General features: G+C 40.0%; 1 protein-coding gene across 1 annotated transcript; it reads left to right on the forward strand.

The window, feature by feature from the left end:
• Window positions 1-2,856: 2,856 nt before the first annotated feature.
• On the forward strand, window positions 2,857-19,614 carry LOC114680843 (zinc finger protein 14-like). Its single transcript, XM_028854012.2, has 4 exons — window positions 2,857-2,961; window positions 11,400-11,526; window positions 11,701-11,755; window positions 17,619-19,614. The coding sequence occupies exons 1-4, from the start codon at window positions 2,926-2,928 to the stop codon at window positions 19,009-19,011; spliced, it is 1,611 nt and encodes a 536-aa protein (XP_028709845.1). The 5' UTR covers window positions 2,857-2,925; the 3' UTR covers window positions 19,012-19,614.
• Window positions 19,615-19,856: the final 242 nt, after the last annotated feature.

Here is a 19,856-nt window from a genome sequence, read left to right on the forward strand (position 1 = left end):
CTGGAAGGTAGAAGAACAAGAGAATTTTTTTTAAATGAGAGGATGAATAACATTGGGGACCAAGAATGCATGTGACTCACTGATCCTTTTTTTTTTAAATACGTAATTTATTCTTATTTTCTGTACATTTGTATTTTGCACGTATGTCTGTGTGAGGATGTCAGAAGCCCTGCAACTGGAGTTACAGACAGGTGTGAGCTGCCATGTGAGTGCTGGGAATTGAACCATGGCCATCTGGAAGAGCAGCCAGTGCTCTTCACTGCTGAGCCATCTCTCCAGCCTGTCACTGGTTCTTTTATCCTTCCTTCCCCCCTCATTCTTTTCCTCTTCTTTTCTCTCTCTCTTCTCTTAACTCCTCCCCCCTCAGCAATTACTTATATTGTTCTATTATTAAATAAAACTCAGGATTCAAATATTGGGGTAAAAACCTGATAGATCCCAAGAGTGACTGAGGAATGATCAGCTGATCTTGCCTCTCCACACTTCCAAGATGGAAAAGACCAAACATCTTTCTAAGCCCCTCCCTACTACCCCTCAGATGACAAAACTTAGTTGGAATACCACTAACCATGCCAGGCCATGGAAAGAATGGATGTCCCTTAAGATGTGGGACTACAATGTTCATAAGACATGGCCATTTGTCCCCCATTTCCTGATAGTGTCAACCTGTTTCACTATCCCATTGAGAGGTTGTGATAGTGGCAGATTATTTTGTCAATTTAGATGGACTAAAGCACTCAATGATTTAATCAGATCCATCTATATGTGGCTTTCATGTGCTTTGTTGTATGTAGAGCTCATGCCTGGCATGCAAGAGGCCCTGGATTCTTTTCCTGGTACTACAAAAAGTGATGATAGCCTTCGTTAATGTGAATGGGTCTCACTCTTTAGTTGAAAGGCCAGAAAGCAAAAACTGACTTTCTCAGTAAGGACAAAATTCTGCTCTGTGCCTATAGACTCAGCATCTGTCTGAGTTTGTGCCTGGAGCCAGAGGCTCTACAGATTTTTGACTTGTCTGTCAAATAACCACATGGACCAGTCCTTAAAATAAACCTGCTAAGATAGAAAGAAGCCAGACACAGCACACATGTGTAATATGCCCATCTGGGAGGCTGAGGCATAGGGAGTATAAGTTCAAAATGAACCTGGGTTATATATCTCAAGATAAATGTGATACATATCTTTATATTAATAGATTGAATGTATTTTAGCCAGAAATCAGTTGCTTTGACAACATGCCCAGGACAAATAGTTTATAAGTTGGAGGAACTTATTTTGGCTCATGGTTTTAGGTCATAGTCAGCTGGTCCCATTGGTTTAGGTTTGTGGTAACACAGAGGATCACAGTGGGAAGCCCAAAGAAAGAGCCAAGCTGCTCAGCTCACAGTGACTGAGAGGCAGAGAGATAAAAGTTAATGCTTGGGTCCTTAGGAAAGGGCTAGAGTTCCAATACTTGCTTCAAGGGCACACCCTTACCTCCTATGTTTCCATCACCTCCAAACTGCACCATCACCTGTGACACACAAACTTTGGGGGGACATTTAACATCCAACTCCATACTAAAAATCAAATCATTGCATTATCCAGCTATACCCTCCTACATAAACATAAGAGAATAATGTCACCACATAACTGAGATTCCTGCACACACATGTTTATCGCAGCATCAAGTACAACAGCCAAGTGATGGAATCAGCCTAGGTCAGGGGGTAAATAAATGGATTTTTAAAAAGTGGTATTTATGCACAGTGAAGTATTATTCATCCACAAAGAATGTTGTTTGCAGAAAAATGTATGGAACTGGAAGGTCAACAGATATTACACGTTTGCTCTTACATTATGAGTTTAAATAGGAGACGATATGAAAATAGAAGCAAGTCTGTTAAGGAAGAGGAAGATAATATCAGGTGGAGGGATTTTTTAAAAAAGCCAATCAGAGTGAACATGGCCAAAATTATTTAGTAGAGGAATTTTAAAACTACCAGTGTTGGTTTGCCAACTCTTTGTGGCTTACTGTGATTGAAGAGCAAACGATTCAAGATGAGACTTATTCAAAAGGGATGTTGTGACACCAATTATATGTGGAAAAAACAGGAAGCACAAGAGGCAGTGAATGGGGCTGGAGAGTTCGTGGTTTAGAGTGCTTGATAAGTAAGCAGTAATGACGACCGGATCCCAGCACTCAAGTTAGAGGTTCCCTGTACACGCCTGAAATCCTATCTTTGAGGGGCCTCAAACAAGAGGATCACTGTGGCTAGCTGGCTTCCAGCTTAGCTAAGGAAACAGGAGCCCGCGGTAAACTGATGAGTAAAAAAAAAATCTCTGCCTGAAAGAAAAAGCGAGAGGACATCTGACGCCCTCTTCTGGCCTCCAAGAACACTCGCGCGCACACATACGGATCCATCCACTCAGAAACATAAGTTAAAAAAAAAAAAATTAACAAATCTTTCAGAAGCCCTGGACGTGCGTGTAGGGAGGGGAAACAGTCTCACTACATAGCTCTGGCTGGCTTGGAACTCATTATGTAGACAAAGCTAGCGTGGAATTTTCAGAATTCCTCCGCTTAGCAAACGCTGGCATTAAAAGCGTGCATCACCATGGCCGGCCTCGGATGTGTTGTTAAATGTGATACACCCTCCAGTATGAACGAGGATTATTCCAGAGAAAAAGACTAAGCCAAGACGGGATTGTTCGTTGCAATCTGTATTTACAGATCCTTTTGGAGGGTAAATGCTGCTGGACTTGTTAACTCAGTTCTAAGGAGTTGGGTTTGGTATTATTCACCAATCAGGGACACTGTTACTCCCTTGAGCTCTCCAATGAGGAGCACGGATAGTGGAAGGTGGCGCCCTTGCCGCCATATTTGAGTTCCGGGTAGCTGAAGGGAGGAGAGTTGTGCCCGGGCTTCCTGACTGCCGGCTCCCTATGGGGGACCCCTGGATGCATCAGAAGCAGGAAATGGTGCGTCTGCCGCGGGCTCCCGGAGTGGTGGGTGGCGGGTTTGTGACCCTGCTGCGGCTTTGCTGCAGTGTGGCGCCGGCTCCCCGACGTTCCCCTGGCGCAGTGCAGCGGAGTCTGAGGTGGTGGATTCTGGCTGGCACTGGCGCCCTCACCCCCAAGTGCACTTGAATTGTGGGCAAAGCCGGCAGCCGGGAGTCTGGCGCCCAGTTCAGTCCTGTTCCTGTGAAGCGGCTTCGTTCCCAGTCCCTGTCCTGCCGTGATGAGTCTGCGCCGCGAACCCGCGCCTCTGCAGACTTCGCGGCTCTGGCGAGTTGGTGACGCCGCGGTGAAGGCACAGCGCTGTGGGTGGTGTGCGCTGCTTTGCACTTTTTCATTTCCTTGTTCCTTGCATTAGTTTTACACTATGGTCACCCCGGAGAGTTGTTTTTTCTTTAAACTTCTTTTTAAGTACCTCGTCCTGGGTTTGTCTTATGCAAATGCAGCTGGATTTGTGTAGCTGTGATTGGCTCTGTGCAGGCAAAATCCCCTAACTTGGAGAGAGGAGAGACATTTAAATTTACTTTTAAAATTTAATTTATTTGTACTGATCAGCTAAGCTGATCATTTCTGAGGCAGAATGTGAGTTTTGGAAAGTCTTTCCCACCTTGATAGCGCTGACAGAAGCCCAGGGAGGGGAGGGATTATGTAATTCTTTTTTTCTTTTTTTATGCAGAGTTTCTGGCTGGTCTGTCTGGAACTAGCTTTGTAAACCAAGCAAGCCTGGAACTAAGATCCTCCGCAGTGCTGGGATTATAGGCGATTCTCCCTACTGTGTATAATTTTATTTCTGTTGTTTAGCTAGCTCTAGGCTGTTTCTCCAAATGTAGTGAGTGGGAGGTATTTCTTTAATCCCAGTGGAGGTGGAGACAGGCCTATCTCAATGTTGATGGATAGCCAGGGCTATAACCTAAACAAACAAAAACCAAACAAAACTCCACCAAGATTATAGTCCTTGGGGAAAATATTAATACCATCAGTTCCTTCCTATTGTCTTCAGGTAGTTAGTCTTTGTAGACAGTGTAATTTTTTTGTTGTTATTTTTAAAATTAATTTAAATAAAAAATTTTAAATGTATGCATATAAATATGTATGTCTGTGTGAGTGTATGTTGTATAAATGTTTGCTGCCTGTGTGGGGGACCTGCTGAGGCCAGAAGAGAGTATGGCTCTCCTGGAACTGGAGTTATAGGTAGTTGTCAGTAGCTCTTGTGGATCCTGGGAACTGAACTTGGGCCCCCTGGAAGGACAATATGTACTCATAACTGCTAAGCGATCTCTCCAACTCTGGGCAGTGTGATTTCTGACCATTGAGAAAATCTGGATTGGCCAGTCAGAAAGAAAGACATGCTTATTTTCTATTTGCTACAGAAACTATTTTGAAAGTTGATTTTAGTGTTTAGAGTATTTTTGTTATTCCAGTTAAGTTCTGATGTATCCTACACTATCCTGGAACTTCTGATCTTCCTGCCTTCACCTCCCAAGTGCTGGCAGTGTACCTACAAGCCGGGCGTTAGGCAAAACCTGGAACCCAGGGCTTTGAACATATTCGGCAGGCACTCTACCAACTGAGCCATATCTACAGCCTTGCAGTACAGTTTTAAAAGTTGGCCTTTTTCTTAGATTCTGACAGGGAAATCCTAAAATATACGCAGACAGGAGGCAGGTGTGTGAGTAATCACAGGATTATTAAAGGCCAAGCCACTCACTGACTGTCATTAACCGCCTGTTAGTTTGAATGGTATAATATTCCCCCATGGCCTCATGTGTTTGGTCACTTAGTTTTCAGGAAGTGGTGCTGTTTATAGGCTCTGGACCCTTCAGGAAGCAGAGTGACGCCGGAAGACTAGGGTCAGATGGCCAGGCCTTGACATTTTATAGCATGGCCTGGGGTCCTGACCCCTCTCTGCTTCCTGACTGTAGATGTAATAAGGCCCATCACATGCTGCTGCTATCATGCTTTTCCCTGGATGAAACTCATATCTCTTCTTTAACTGTAAGCCAAAAGAAACCTTTCTTTTAAAAACTTTTAAGAAATTATTTACTGTGTGCCATAGTGCCCTTGTGACAATCAGACAACTGCAGGCGTCAGTTCTCTGCCTCTACCACATGGGACTCGGGGATCATAGTCAGTTATTAGCCTTGCTATAAAATGTCTTTACCCACCGAGCCATCTTGTCAGCACCTTCTTTAAGTTGCTTTCGCCAGCTATTTTGTCACAGTGATGAGAAAAGTAATAAGACTGGTACGAGAAGGTGTTCCAATACCACAGTGAACGTGGCCATGTGGTTCTTAGGCTTTGGAGCTGGTTTATGGGAGGAATGTTTTGTTGGTTGTTCCCCCCCACTCCCGACTCCGCTGCCAGCACTGTGTAAACAAATGCCTAGTTTCTGCAGATGGAGTACTGGCCAAAGAAATGATCCCAAGTGGGATAATTTAGTGAACTAGTTAGTTTACAAGGGTTACTTGTATGGGTAAGGGCTTACCAACAAGAGCATGGGTAACTAACTCAACAGGGGCAGAAACACCAACAGGCCCACCCTAGCCTCATGAAAGCTATATTCCTGAAACTTCCCGAAGAACATTCAGAGATTTACTTGTTGAGTGTCTCAGCTCCCCAGTTTCTGCTTATGGGATGACCTTGGGGAGGAGTATTATGTATGGGTCTTGTAAGTTTTAGGAGCTTCTTGAAACTTATAAGCTTCCTTTTTCTCTGCAGGAGGGACTTTTAAAAATAGGAAATAGCTGCACAAAAAATGTTGAAGAATTTGCTGCTAGCCAGAGGAGCCCTAAAATGCTGCAAGAAGAGTTTAAAGGGCCATCTGGTGGGAGTTTAGAATGCTAGAGTGCCAAGAAAAATGAGGATATTAAGAGACCCAGCTCAGAAGGAACAAGGACTCTTAGAAAGTGGGCCAGGGGTCATTCATGTGGCTGTGGTTTTTTTAAAAAAAAAAATGTAGCTATGTTCCTGTGTTCTGATAAATTGAGTGGGGGCTGAATTTAAAAGTATTAACCAGTTTGTGTGGTAGAAGAAATTTGAAGACAGGACAGCAGTATTCAGGCTGTCCTGGTTGCTGCTTTCTACTCTTAGTTATATAGTGGGAGCCAAGATAATGCTGGCTTTGTAGAATGAGTTTGATTCCTTTCTATTTTATGCAACAGTTTGAAGAGCATTAGTATTGGGTCGTCTTTAAAGCTTTTGTAGAAGTTGGCAGCAACTCTGTATGTTACTGGACTTTTCTTTGTCTCAGACATACTGTTATAACTGTCCAGTATTGTTGCTTGTGGATATGTTTAGATTGTTATTTTCTTGATTCTATTTAGTATGTCATCTGTGCCTAAGAAATTGTTCATTTCTTCTGTATTTTCCAGGTTTTAAAATATAGTTTTCAGAGTATTATTTGATGTCCTTCTGCATTTTCCTGGAATGTTTATAAGTTCCCCTATTTCATCTCTTTTTATTAATTTGTTCTCTTCCTCTCTTTTTGTTGATTTTGCTAGGTACTTGCAAATCTTTTTTCTATAAACCAGCTGTTTGATTTGTTATATTCCTTTGGTGTCCATTTCATGCTTTCTCACCTGATCTTTACTATTTCTATTGTGTACCTTTGGATTTGCTTATTCTCGTTTTTCTAAGGCCATGTGTTTGCATTATTAGGCTATTTAAAATCTCTCTCTCTCTCTCTCTCTCTCTCTCTCTCTCTCTCTCTCTCTCTCTCCAGGGTTTCTCTGTGTAGCCCTGATTGTCCTAGAACTTGCTCTGTAGATCAGGCTGTCCTTGAACTCACAGAGATCTACCTGCCTCTGACTCCCAAGTGCTAGAATTAAAGGCATGCATCACCACTGCCCAGCTATTTTTTTTTTTTTAAATATAAGCACTTATAACTGTAACCTTCCCTTTATATTGCATTGGTTGTATCCCAAAGTTCATGGCAAGTTTTGCTTTTTTATATTCATTTTATTCTAATTCTGATATTCTGATTTTCTTAGTGACTTACTGGATACTCAAGAGTGTATTGTTGATTTTCTACTTAATGATTTTTCTAAAGTTTACAATGATATTAATTTTTAGTTTTATTTATTTGATAAAATATAATATATTATTTCAATTTTTTTGTATCCTTGAATATGGTCTACTTTAGAGTAGGTACCATGGGCTGCTGAAAAGAATACAATCTGTATCTCTTAGATGAGTTTTTTTTTTTTTTTAAAGATTTATGTATTTTTAGTATGTATACAGTGTTCTGTCTGCAGGCCACAAGAGGGCGCCAGATCTCACTACAGATGGTTGTGAGCCACCATGTGGTTGCTGGGAATTGAACTCAGAACCTCTGGGAGAGCAGTCAGTGCTCTTAACCTCTGAGCCATCTCTCCAGCCCAGATGAGATGTTTTTATATCAGTTACATCCATTTAATATGTGGTATAATTTTACTGCTATGCATATTTGTAAATTTTTGCTTTGAATGGTCTAAGGATGAGAGTGGGCTACTGAATTTTACTATTACTATACGAAGACATAGCTGACCTATATCCATTAGTATTTGTTTTTGAAATTGGGAGCTTCAGTAATTGGTTTATGTATGCTTACATTTTTATGTTTTAATATATCCTTTACTAATGTATAGTGAACTTTTTATATCTTCTGATTTTGTTTTGATGTCTACTTTATCAGAGAACAAAATATGCCATCTTGATTTACATTTCCATTCACCGAATAGATTGACTTCCATCTTTTTACTCCCTGACCTTAGGTGTCTTTATCAATGAAGTATGTTTCTTAGAGACATTAGACAGTTGGATCTACATTTTTTTAATTAAAATTAAAAAAAATTATTTTATGTGCATGAATATTTTGTCTGCATATATGTATGCTCTACGTGCTTGCCTGGCACCCACAGAAGTCAGAGTAGGGTTCAGATATCCAGGAATTGCAGTTAATGGGGGTGTTGTTAACCACCATGTAGATGCTGGGTATGGAACCCAGGTCCTCTGGAAGAGCAGCAAGTGCTCTTAACTACTGAGTCATTTCTCCCATACCTCTCCCTCCACCCCCTAAAAAAAAACTATGTTGTCTGGGGGTAGGGGGCATAGGGAGTAGGGTGAAGAGAATGAGGGCTGGTATATACCTTTAATCCCAGCACTCAGGAGGCAGAGGCAGGCTGTTCTCTATCAAGGCAAGCCTGGTCTATAGAGTAAGATCTACACAACACAGTGAAACCCTGTCTTGAAAAACCAAAAAAAAGAAAGAAAAATATGTGTATGGGTGTATGGCCTGAATGTATGTCTGTGTGCCACATGTATGCCTGGTGCCCATGGACCCAGAGGAGGGCATAGAATCCCCTGGAACTGGAGTTAGAGACAGTTGTGAGCCACTGTGTGTACTAGATTAAGATTGATAGATACAACATGAAAATAAAGAAAAGAAGGTTGGAGAGATGGCTCAGAGGTTAAGAGCATTGGCTGCTCTTCCAGAGGCTATGAGTTCAATTCCCCACAATCACATGGTGACTCACAACCATCTACAATGAGATCTGGTGCCCTCTTCTGGCATGCAGGCAGAACACTTTATACATAATAAATAAATATATCTGAAAGAAAGAGAGAGAGACAGAGAGAGAGAGAGAGAGAGAGAGAGAGAGAGAGAGAGAGAGAGAGAGAGAGAGAGAGAGAGAGAAAGAAATCTCCAGGAGCAGAATTGTTCCCCCCTCCCCCCCAAGACAGAGTTTCTCTGTGTAGCCTTGGCTGTCCTGGAACTTGCTCTGTAGACCAGGCTGACCTCGAACTCATAGAGATCTGCCTGCCTCTGCCTCACAAGTGCTGGGATTAAAGGCATGCACCACCACTGCCTGGCCAGAATTGTTCTTTTAATCAAAACAATTGAAAAGCCTCTATCTCCGTGCAGGAGTGGAGACTGTGTTCATGTGGCACAGGGTGCTTGGAGGTGTTAGGAGGAAAAAAGTTGAGATGGAAGATTCCATCTACACGTCAGTTCCTCGTAGTCTCAAAATGGCAGATAACCAATGGAGTGAAGCTTCTTGGATTCTGACAAGTGAAGCCTTTCTTCCTAACAAGTCCCCCTCTTTGTTTGAAACCTACTGAATTTAATTGGGATTGTTTGAATTACCATGTGTAGATTTTATTTTGTTTTTTGAGACTGGCTCTTACTATGTAGCTATAGTTGGCCTGAAACGTGAGAATCCTGTTTGCCTTTGCCTCCAACTTTGGGGATTAAGGATGTGTGCCATCACAGCCAGCTGTAGGCTTGTTTTTACTGGAGTATGGACAACTATAGCACTGAACAAAACTGATTCCTTCCCTAGCCATCACTGACAACCAGTATCTCCTCAGAAAGGGCTGGGCCCTCAAGAACCCCTCCCCTGTTCATGATGGAATGTTGATGGGCAACATCTTGTGCAGGTAACCACAGTCTCTGAATTCAGAAGTACACTGGCTACGTTATGTTCAAAAGACAGCATGTCACACCTCGCCTTGATTTCCTGTTTAGGCCTGAGCACTCACAGTTGCTCTCAGTGCCTCAACCAGTTGAGTAGTCTCTGCATTAACTGTTAGCTTCTGCAAATAAATGCTTCCTCACCAAGTCTGAGAACAGTGTGTGTCTGTAGATATGTTTATAAATAGCTAAAGAACAGTTTTGACAGCATGTTGGTTTAGAAAAGCAGCAGTAGTTCCCCCTTAGGGCCTGTAACTTCTCTGCAATGGACATCTGACCAGGTTTAGAGTAACAAACGTGTGTTCTTTCATGTGGAGAATGCCTCAAATCCAGTGAGAAAGCAGTTGGTTACCCTGTGTCTTGGTTAGGGTTTCTATTGCTGTGATAAAACACCATTATAACAAAAGCAATATGAGGAAGAAATGGTATATTTGTATTACCTTTCCATTCTGTCATTGAGGGAAGTCAGGGCAAGAACCTGCAGGCAGGAACTGAGGCAGAGGCCAAACGGGAAATCAAGGAGAGGTGTGACATGCTGTCTTTTGAACATGTTCCTTACCTTGGCTTAGTCAACCTGCTTTCTTATACCATTCAGGACTACCTGCCTAGGGATAGCACTACCCATAATGACCTGGCCCTCACACATCAAATCATCAGGCTAGAAAATGCAATACAGGGTTGCCAACAGGCCAATATGGTAGATGCATTTTTTTTTCCATTTGAATTTCCTTCTTCCCAGATGACTCTAGCTTTGTCAAGTTGATATAAAACTAGTCAGCACACTTCAATAACCTTCATGCTACTATTGCACTTGTGGTATGTGTTGACTAGAATGTTGGTGTTATAGGTCACTGGGCTTGCAGCTGATAAGATCATTGATGACTTTTCTTCCTCAGTATTGAGGAAGCTTCTAGCTGTTTCAGGTTGATTTTTCCATGTCTTGATTTTTGACTCTCATCTGTCACACTGCCTCCCTGCTACTTCTAGAATAGTCATATCATACAATCAACCTAGCTGTATATCAGTGAATGAACTAATAAACCATGATCTATATGTTTATTAAATTATGTATGTAAATGTGTGATCTATATTTATGTCTGTGTGTTCACCTACATACATATAAACACTATGGTGAATTGTATGGCTATAAAGAAGAAAGGTACCAGGGGTTGGAGAGATGGCCCAATGGTTAAAAGAACTTAGTATTCTTCTAGAAGATCCAAGTTTGGTTCCCAGCATATGTACCCTGTAACTCATTAGTTCTAGCTTCAGGTCGGGTGTGTGTGTGTGTGTGTGTGTGTGTGTGTGTGTGTGTGTGTCCTACTGTCATCTTCTGACCTCTGCAAACACACACACACACACACACACACACACACACACACACACACACACACCATGTACTAACCCATAAACACACACATAAATACATCCTAAAAGAAATAGATCATGTCATTTTCAGTAAAATGTTTTAAAGTCCAGCACCATCATTGTAACTAAGATAGAGTGAGGAAGAATAAGTACTGTATATTGTACATTGCATGTAGAAAACACCTGAAAGTAGAAAAAAAATCTGAAAGTAGAATGGGGGGGGGGGCTGGAGAGATGGCTCAGAGGTTAAGAGCACTGGCTGCTCTTCCAGAGGTCCTGAGTTCAATTCCCAGCAACCACATGGTGACTCACAACCATCTGTAATGAGATGTGGTCCCCTCTTCTGGCCTGCAGTCATACATGCTGTATATATAATAAATAAATAAGTCTTAAAAAAAATCTCAACTTCTTAAAAAAAAAATGAAAGTAGAATGGGAAAAGTAAAAGTTAGAAGGTGAGAATAAAAGGAGGCAGCCAGATGTATGGTGACTATTTGAAGAATGAAGCATGAAGTAAACTGATCATGTGACTATGTATGTGTTTTTCTCCTATTCTTCCTGTAAATGTATGTGGATTATTTTAGGAGCCAGTGACCTTTGAGGATGTGGCTGTGAACTTCACCCTAGGAGAGTGGACTATGTTGGATTCCAGTCAAAAGAAGCTCTACAGAGATGTGATGAAGGAAACCTTTATGAACCTGATTTCCATAGGTAAAAACAGAACTACTCAAATTCCTTTACTTTAATCATAACAGTTGTTTCCTGTTCATCTGTGTAATTTTTTAAAAAGTGAAAGAATGATGTTATCCAATGTCACATGCATGGTTATAACAAAAAAAATGTTATTTTGAATAAATCTGAATAATTTCTTTGGGTTTACTTTAGGGAAAACAGAAGAAGAAGATATTGAAGAGTACCAGAAGCCTAAGGGAGACCTGAGGTAAATTACCGTCACAAAAAGATACACATCTAGTATCTGGTGGTGATAGGAAATCTGAGAACTTCTCTAATACAGTGAGCTTGAACACTTAAAATATTGAAAGATCCATGAAGTTATATGACATTTTCGGTGATTCATTGTACAACTTTCCTTTATGCACAAAATTTCAGAATATTAATCAAGGTTTGAATATAAGGAGTGTATGAAGTAAAGTGAATTTGGGGTTTAGATTGAGACTCATCTTTAGTAAATCATGTGAACAATTATTCATTTATTTCAAATGCCATAATAAAAGCCATTTTGCATTATGATGTTCAACTGCTGTCTTGGCTTAGTGCCATATACGATTAATGTTTGTGAAACACCTGAGAGTACTATAGAACCTTATTTGGTTATATGCCATCCTCAGGACCTCTAGTTAAATGTTTAGCCCTTAAATGTTCATAGTGATTCACTTATTTATTTATTTTTTATCCTTTTAAAGATTTATTTATTTATTATATATACAGTGTTCTGTCTGCATATATACCTGCAGGCTAGAAGAGGGCACCAGATCTTATTATGGATGGTTGTGAGCCACCATGTGGTTGCTGAGACTTGAACTCAGGACTTCTGGAAGAGTGCTGTTAACCGATGAGCCATCTCTCCAGCCCTGATTCCCTTTTTTATTTTTCCATATAAAGTTGAGTATTGTTCTTTCCAAGTCTGTGAAGAGTTGTGTAGGGATTTTGATGGGGATAGCATTGAATCTGTAGATTGTTTTTGGTAAGATTGCCATTTTTACTATGTTAATCCTACCTATCCATGAGCATGGGAGATCTATTTTCTGATATTTTCTTCAATTTCTTTCTTCAGAGATTTAAAGTTCTTATCATACAGGTCCTTCACTTGTTTAGTTAATGTTACCCCAAGATATTTTATATTATTTGTGATTATTGTAAAGGGTGATGTTTCTCTGACTTCTTTCTCAGCCCTTTTATCATTTGTATAGAGGAGGGCTACTGATTTTTTTGAGTTGATCTTGTATCCTGCCACTTTACTGAGGTAGTTTATCAGCTGTAGGAATTCTCTGGTAGAATTTTTGGGGTCACTTATGTATACTATCATATTGTCTACAAATAGTGAAAGTTTGATTCCTTTCCAGTTTGTATCCCTTTGATCTCCTTTTGTTGTCTTATTGCTCTAACTAGAACTTCAAGTACTATATTGAATAAATATGGGGAGAATAGACAGCCTTGTCTTGTTCCTGATTTTAGTGGAATCACTTTGAGTTTCTCTCCATTTAATTTGATGTTTGCTGCTGGCTTGCTATAAATTGCCTTTATTATGTTTTGGTATGTTTGTATTCCTGATCTCTCTAAGACCTTTATCATGAAGGGGTGCTGGATTTTGTCAAAGGCTTTTTCATCATCTAATGTGATGATCATGTGGTTTTTGTCTTTCAGTTTGTTTATATGGTGTATTACATTGACAGATTTTCGTATATTGAACCATCCTTGCATCCCTGGGATGACACCTACTTGGTCATAGTGGATAATTTTTTTGATGTGTTCTTGGATTCGGTTTGCCAATATTTTGTTGAGTATTTTTGCATCAATGTTCATGAGGGATATTGGTCTGTAGTTCTCTTTCTTTGTTGCATCTTTGTGTGGTTTGGGTATCAGGGTAACTGTAGCCTCATAAAAAGAGTTTGGTAATTTCCTTCTGTTTCTGTTGTGTGGAACAATTTGAAGAGTATTGGAATTAGCTCTTCTTTAAAAATCTGGTAGAATTCTGCACTGCAACCATCTGGTCCTGGGCTTTTTTTTGGCTGGGAGATGACTGTTTCTATTTCCTTATGGGCTATTGGTCTATTTAATAGTTTATCTGGTCTTGATTTAACTTTGGTATCTGGTACCTATTCAGAAAATTGTCCATTTTTTTTTTTTTCAGATTTTCCAATTTTGTGGAGTATAGTTTTTTGAAATATGACCTGATGATTCTCTGGATTTCCTCATTGTCTGTTGTTATATCTCCCTTTTTATTTCTGATTTTGTTAACTTGGATGCTCTTTCTTCTGCCTTTTGGTTAATTTTGATAGAGGTTTGTCTATCTTGTTGATTCTTTTCAAAGAACCAACTCTCTGTTTCATTGATTCTTTGTATTGTTCTCTTTGTTTCTATTTCATTGATTTCATCCCTCAATTTGATTATTTCCTGGCATCTATTCCTTCTGGGTGAGTTTGTTTCTTTTTGTTCTAGAGCTTTCAGGTGTGCTGTTAAGTCATTAGTGTGAGATTTCACCAACTTTTTTATGTGGACATTTAGTGCTATGAATTTTCCTCTTAGCACTGCTTTCATAGTGTCCCATAAGTTTGGGTATATTGTACTTTCATTTTCATTGAATTCTAGGAAATCTTTAATTTTTTTATGTCTTCCTTGACCCATTGGTGCTTCAGTTGGGCATTATTCAGTTTCCATGAGATTGTAGGCTTTCTATAGTTTTTGTTGTTGTTGAAATCTAACTTTAAGGCATGGTGGTCTGATAAAATATAGGAGGTTATTCCAGTGTTTTTGTATCTGTTGAGATTTGCTTTGTAACCAAGCATGTGGCCAATTTGCAAGAAGGTCCCATGGGGTGCCGAGAAGAAGGTATATTCTTTTGTGTTAGGGTGGAATATTCTGTAGATATCTATTAAGTCCATTTGAGTCATAACATCTGTTAGGTCTTTTATTTCTCTGTTAAGTTTCAGTCTGGTAGATCTGTCCATTGGTGAGAGTGGGGTGTTGAAATCTCCTACTACTAGTGTGTGGGCTTTGATGTGCAATTTAAGCTTTAGTAATGTTTCTTTTACAAATGTGGGTGCCTTTGTATTTGGGGCATAAATGTTCAGAATTGAGACTTCATCTTGGTGGATTTTTCCTGTGATAAATATGTAGATGTAACCAATCATCTTATTAAAATAAGAAACACAGAGCCAATGTAAAAGAGAAAGCCGAGGCGGGCGGTGGTGGCGCACGCCTTTAATCCCAGCACTCGGGAGGCAGAGGCAGACGGATCTCTGTGAGTTCGAGGCTAGCCTGGGCTACCAAGTGAGTCCCAGGAAAGGCACAAAGCTACACAGAGAAATCCTGTCTCGAAAAAACAAAAACAAAAAAAAAGAGAAAGTCGAGAGGTCAGAGCTCAGAGCTAAAATCTTACCTCCTGCAGTGCTCCTAGCTTCCCCGGGGAGAGAGAGCTACTTCCTGTTTGTCTGTCTTTAAATAGTCTTTCTGTTCTGCCTTCTCATTGGTTGTAAACCCAAACACATGACTGCCTCGTCACTGCCTGTAAGTACCGCCCTCCAGGTCTTAAAGGCGTATGTTTCCAATACTGGCTGTATCCCTGAACACACAGAAATCTACCTAGCTATTCTAACCACCATGCTCTTGCTATGGCTCTAATAGCTCTGACCCCAGGGCAACTTTATTTATTAACATACAATTAAAATCACATTTCAGTACAAATAAAATATCACCATAGTCCATCCTGATCTTTTTAGATTTATTTTAGTTTGAAGTCTATTTTATTAGATATTAGGATAGCTACACCAGCTTGCTTTTTAAGTCCCATTTGATTGGAAAGCCTTTACCCAGCCTTTTACTCTGAGGTAGTGTCTGTCTTTAAAGTTTAAGTGTATTTCTTATATGCAGCAGAAGGATGGATCCTGTTTTCGTATCCATTGTTAGCCGTGTCTTTTTAAGGTGAGTTGAGACCATTGATATTGATGGATATTAAAGACCAGTGATTGTTAATTCCTGTTATTTTTTGGTGGCAGTGTTGTTTCCTTTCTTTGGTATGTTGGTGTGGCATTATCTATTGCCTGTGTTTTCATGGGTGTGTTTAATTTCCTTAGGTTGGATTTTTCCTTCTAGTGCTTTCTCTAGGGCTGGATTTGTGGATAGGTATTGTTTAAATCTGATTTTATCATGGAATATTTTGTTTATTCCATCTATGGTGATTGAGAGTTTTGCTGGGTATAATAGTCTGGGTTGGCACCTGTGATCTCTTACTGTCTGCATACCATTTGACCAGGACCTTCTAGCTTTCATAGTCTCTATTGAGAAGTCTGGTGTTATTCTGATGGGTCTGCCTTTATATGTTACTTGGTCTTTTTCCTTTGCAGCTCTTAATATTTTTCTTTGTTCTGTATGTTTAATGTTTTGATTATTATGTGCTGAGGGGACTTTTTTTTGAGGGTGTGGATCCAGCCTATTTGGTGTTCTGTGAGCTTCTTGTATCTTCATAGGTATTTCTTTTTTTAGGTTAGGAAAGTTTTCTTCTATGATCTTGTTGAATATATTTTCTATGCCTTTGAGTTGGTATTCTTCTCCTTCTTCTATCCCTATTATTCTTAGGTTTGGTCTTTTCATGGTGTCCCAAATTTCCTGGACGTTTTTTCTTACTACTTTTTTGGCTTTAGTGTTTTCTTTGACTGACGAATCTATTTTCTCTATTGTGTCTTCAGTGTCAGAGATTCTCTGTTTCATCACTTGCATTCTGTTGGTTATGTTTGCATCTGTAGTTCCTGTTCCTTTAGTCAGATTTTCTATTTCCAGTATTCCCTCAGTTTGTGTCTTATTTATTGTCTCAATTTCAATTTTCAAATCTTGAACTGTTTCCTTCATCTATTTAATTGCTTTTTCTTTGCTTTCTTTGATTTCTTCCAATTTTTTGTTTGTTTTTTCTTCCATTTTTTAAAGGGAATTTTTCATTTCCTCTTTAAAGGAGTTGTTCATTTTCTCTTTAAGGGCCTCTATCATTTTTTAAAGTCATTTTTAGGACTGATTTCTTCTGCTTCTTCTGCGTTTGTATGTTCAGGTCTTACAGGTGTAGAATCGCTAGGTTCTGATGTTGTCATATAGGTCTTTATGTTGTTGCCTGTATTTTTGCACTGGCGTCTATTCATCTCTTCTTCTGCTCGGTGCAGGCAGTGTCTGTGTCTGAAGGTGCCTCTCTTGTTTTAATTGATAGTCTTGGTCCACTGGGAGTTCTCGGTCGAATCGGTGCTGTTAGGTTTCTGTTTCTCAGGGAGCAGCTTAGTCCAATCAGTGTTAGTGGGTTCTGTCTCAGGGAGCAGCTGTTCCCAATTGGTGCAGGGTGGGCTTATGATTCTGGTGATCTGGTTCGGTGGCTGGACGGCTCCTTCTCTTGTGCTCTCAGGTCACGTTTTGCTTGCTGACCAACTCCTCAGCTGATCGGCTATGGCTCCTTCCCCGAGTCCTGGGATTAAAGGCGTGTAATCAGTCTGCACTGCTCTACGCCACCGACAGTGTTCTCCAGCCCAGCCTGGACTTCTGTGGTCGTTGTTTTTCAAGACAGGGTTTCTCTGTGTAGCTTTGTCGCCTTTCTTGATTCTCGTTTTAAACGTGTTTATTTGTATCTGTGTTCATTGGTGCATGCATGCACACAGTGGAGCGGTTGTGGACGTCAGAGGATAACCCTCCGGAGTGGGTTCTTTCCCTCTATGCAGATCTCAGGGATCAAACTCAGCTTCAGACTTGCCAGCAGATGCCTTTATCTACTGAGCCATCTGACCTCCCAAAGTTTATAAATTCTTAGGGAAATGAAGTCAATAGTCAATACTCTTTTTGTTTTTTGTTTTTTGAGACAGGGTTTCTCCGTGTAGCTTTGCATCTGGTCTTGAGCTCACAGAGATCCGCCTGCCTCTGCCTCCCGTGTGCTGTGATTAAAGGCATGCACCACCACCACCCAGTTAAGTCAATACTCTTATTTCTTTCCCTGGGAAAGGCTCTTTTAAAGTGGTACAGTTGGGCCTCAAACCGGCTTTTCTCCTGCCATTACCTCTTAGTGTACTTACTATTACTCCTTTTATTTTTTGCAGAACTCTGATGGTTGAGAGACTCTGTAAATATGATCGTGGTAATCAGAATAGAGAAACCCACCAACAGAGTCCAGAGCATATTGTGAATGAAAAAGTGCCTCCTGCAATAACCGAGTGTGAAAGAGACATCATTGCTCATTTCCCCTCAGACACACACTTCAAAGGCAAAACTGGAGAGAAACCATACCAGTATCAGGAACATATGGAGAAGACTTTAAAATATAAGAAATGTTGGAAGGATTTCAGTTATTCTGAGTTGCTTCAGATACATAAAAGCCCTCCTATGAGACAGATACCCTATGAAAACAAACAATCTAACGAAGCCTGTAGGAGTTTCACTTCTGATCATGATTATGAGGGAACTTACACTGAAGAGAAATCTTATGTTTGTAAACAATGTGGGAAAGCATGGAGTGATTCCTGTAGCCTTCTCTGGCATGAAAAAAGTCACGTTCAAGAGAAACGGCACACATGTAAGCAATGTGGAAAAGCATTTAGTCGTCCCTCACAGCTTCACAAACATGAAAGAATCCACACTGGTGAGAAACCTTATGTATGTACACATTGTGGAAAAGCATTCATTGATCGCAGAACGTGTTGCAATCATGAAAGAACTCACACTGGAGTGAAACCCTATGTTTGTAAACAATGTGGGAAAGCATTTCTTCGTTCCTGCCAACTTCTCATCCATGAAAGAATTCATACTGGGGAGAGACCTTTTGTATGTAAACATTGTGGAAAAGCTTTTACCTACTCCAGTGCTTGTTATTATCATGAAAGAATTCACACTGGAGAGAAACCCTGTGTTTGTAAGCAATGTGGGAAAGCATTTAAATGTTCTGCATACCTTCACATACATGAAAGATCTCACAGTGGAGAAAAACCCTATGTATGTAAGCACTGTGGAAAAGCCTTTGCTTATGCTACTGGATGTCACAAGCATGAAAGAATCCACACTGGAGAGAAACCATATATGTGTGTGCAGTGTGGGAAAGTATTCAGTTTCCCTAGATCCCTTCACATACATGAAAGATCTCACAGTGGAGAAAAACCCTATGTATGTAAGCAGTGTGGGAAGTCTTTCAGTCAGGGAACTTCTTTGAGAAGACATGAACGAATTCATACTGGAGAAAAACCTTATGTATGTAAGCAATGTGGGAAGGCCTTCATCCAACGTGATGATTGTTATAGTCATGAACGAACTCACACTGGAGAGAAACCATACATGTGTGCTCAATGTGGGGAAACGTTCACTTTTTCCAAATCCCTTCAAATACATGAAAAAAATCACACTGGAGAAAAACCCTATATATGTAAGCAGTGTGGAAAAGCATTCACCTGCTCCACATACCTTCTTAGACATGAAAGAACTCACAATGAAAAGAAACTCTGAATAATATTTCTACCAGCGTAAATCGTGGGAATGTCTGACCTCAACTTTTATCTTGAGGTATGAACGAAGAAAGCAGAGAGATACTAGATTATGAGAGTTGCAGAAGTACAATTTTGGCCTTGTATGCAGCTTTCTGTAAGATGAGAATCTGTACACCAGGTGTGCTGGTGTGTGCCTTTCATTCCAGCAACAAGAAAATAGAGGCTAGACAGTTACAGTATTAAATGAAGCCTGTGCTAGTTACTGGGTTTAAACATAGCATGGGAGGTTTAAGAACCAATTCCAACTAAATGAAATTGTCTGTAAATATAAGGAAGTTGTGTTTTTACCAATAAGATAAAATTTATGAAAATTTCTCATGTGGTTGAGTCCTATGAAAGAAATGTGAAGATATTGAAGATTAATTTGTTGAGTGTTTCTTAAAATAAACCACATGAAAGAGATACAATAAGTTCTGAGTATTTGTTAAAAACTTTATTATTTACATAAGTATGTTCTGTTTTGCCGAGCTTATAACATCAGTTTGTCTCATAACACAGAGAACATATGTATACCAAAGTAACTCATCAAAAAACCTATTAAAAACGTTAGTCTAACTCATGATATTGCCTGTGCCTTTCATAATCTTCCTTATTACATAAAATTAGTAATAAACATTTGGAAAAGGTAAGCCACAATAAATTCCTCATGTGAAAAGGTGGTTGTCATAACCCACCCATGTGTCAGTAAACATCAGCTTTGAAAGAAATCTGTTGTGCTTAGACTTACCTAAGCCAGGCCCAGTGTGCAGTGTAGTGCCATTCGGGACATTATTCAGTGTCCTATCCTGGGATCTATTTTGTTTA

This window comes from Peromyscus leucopus, chromosome 22, assembly GCF_004664715.2.
Source record: "Peromyscus leucopus breed LL Stock chromosome 22, UCI_PerLeu_2.1, whole genome shotgun sequence".
NCBI classification, from domain to species: Eukaryota; Metazoa; Chordata; class Mammalia; order Rodentia; family Cricetidae; genus Peromyscus; species Peromyscus leucopus.

Bases quoted from the DNA above. Each gene is read 5' to 3' on its own strand.
- LOC114680843 (XM_028854012.2), top strand. From the start codon at position 2,926: ATGGGGGACCCCTGGATGCATCAGAAGCAGGAAATG. The intron at 11,527-11,700 runs GTAAAAACAGAA...GGTTTACTTTAG, and splicing joins TATGAACCTGATTTCCATAG to GGAAAACAGAAGAAGAAGAT. The intron at 11,756-17,618 runs GTAAATTACCGT...TATTTTTTGCAG, and splicing joins AAGCCTAAGGGAGACCTGAG to AACTCTGATGGTTGAGAGAC.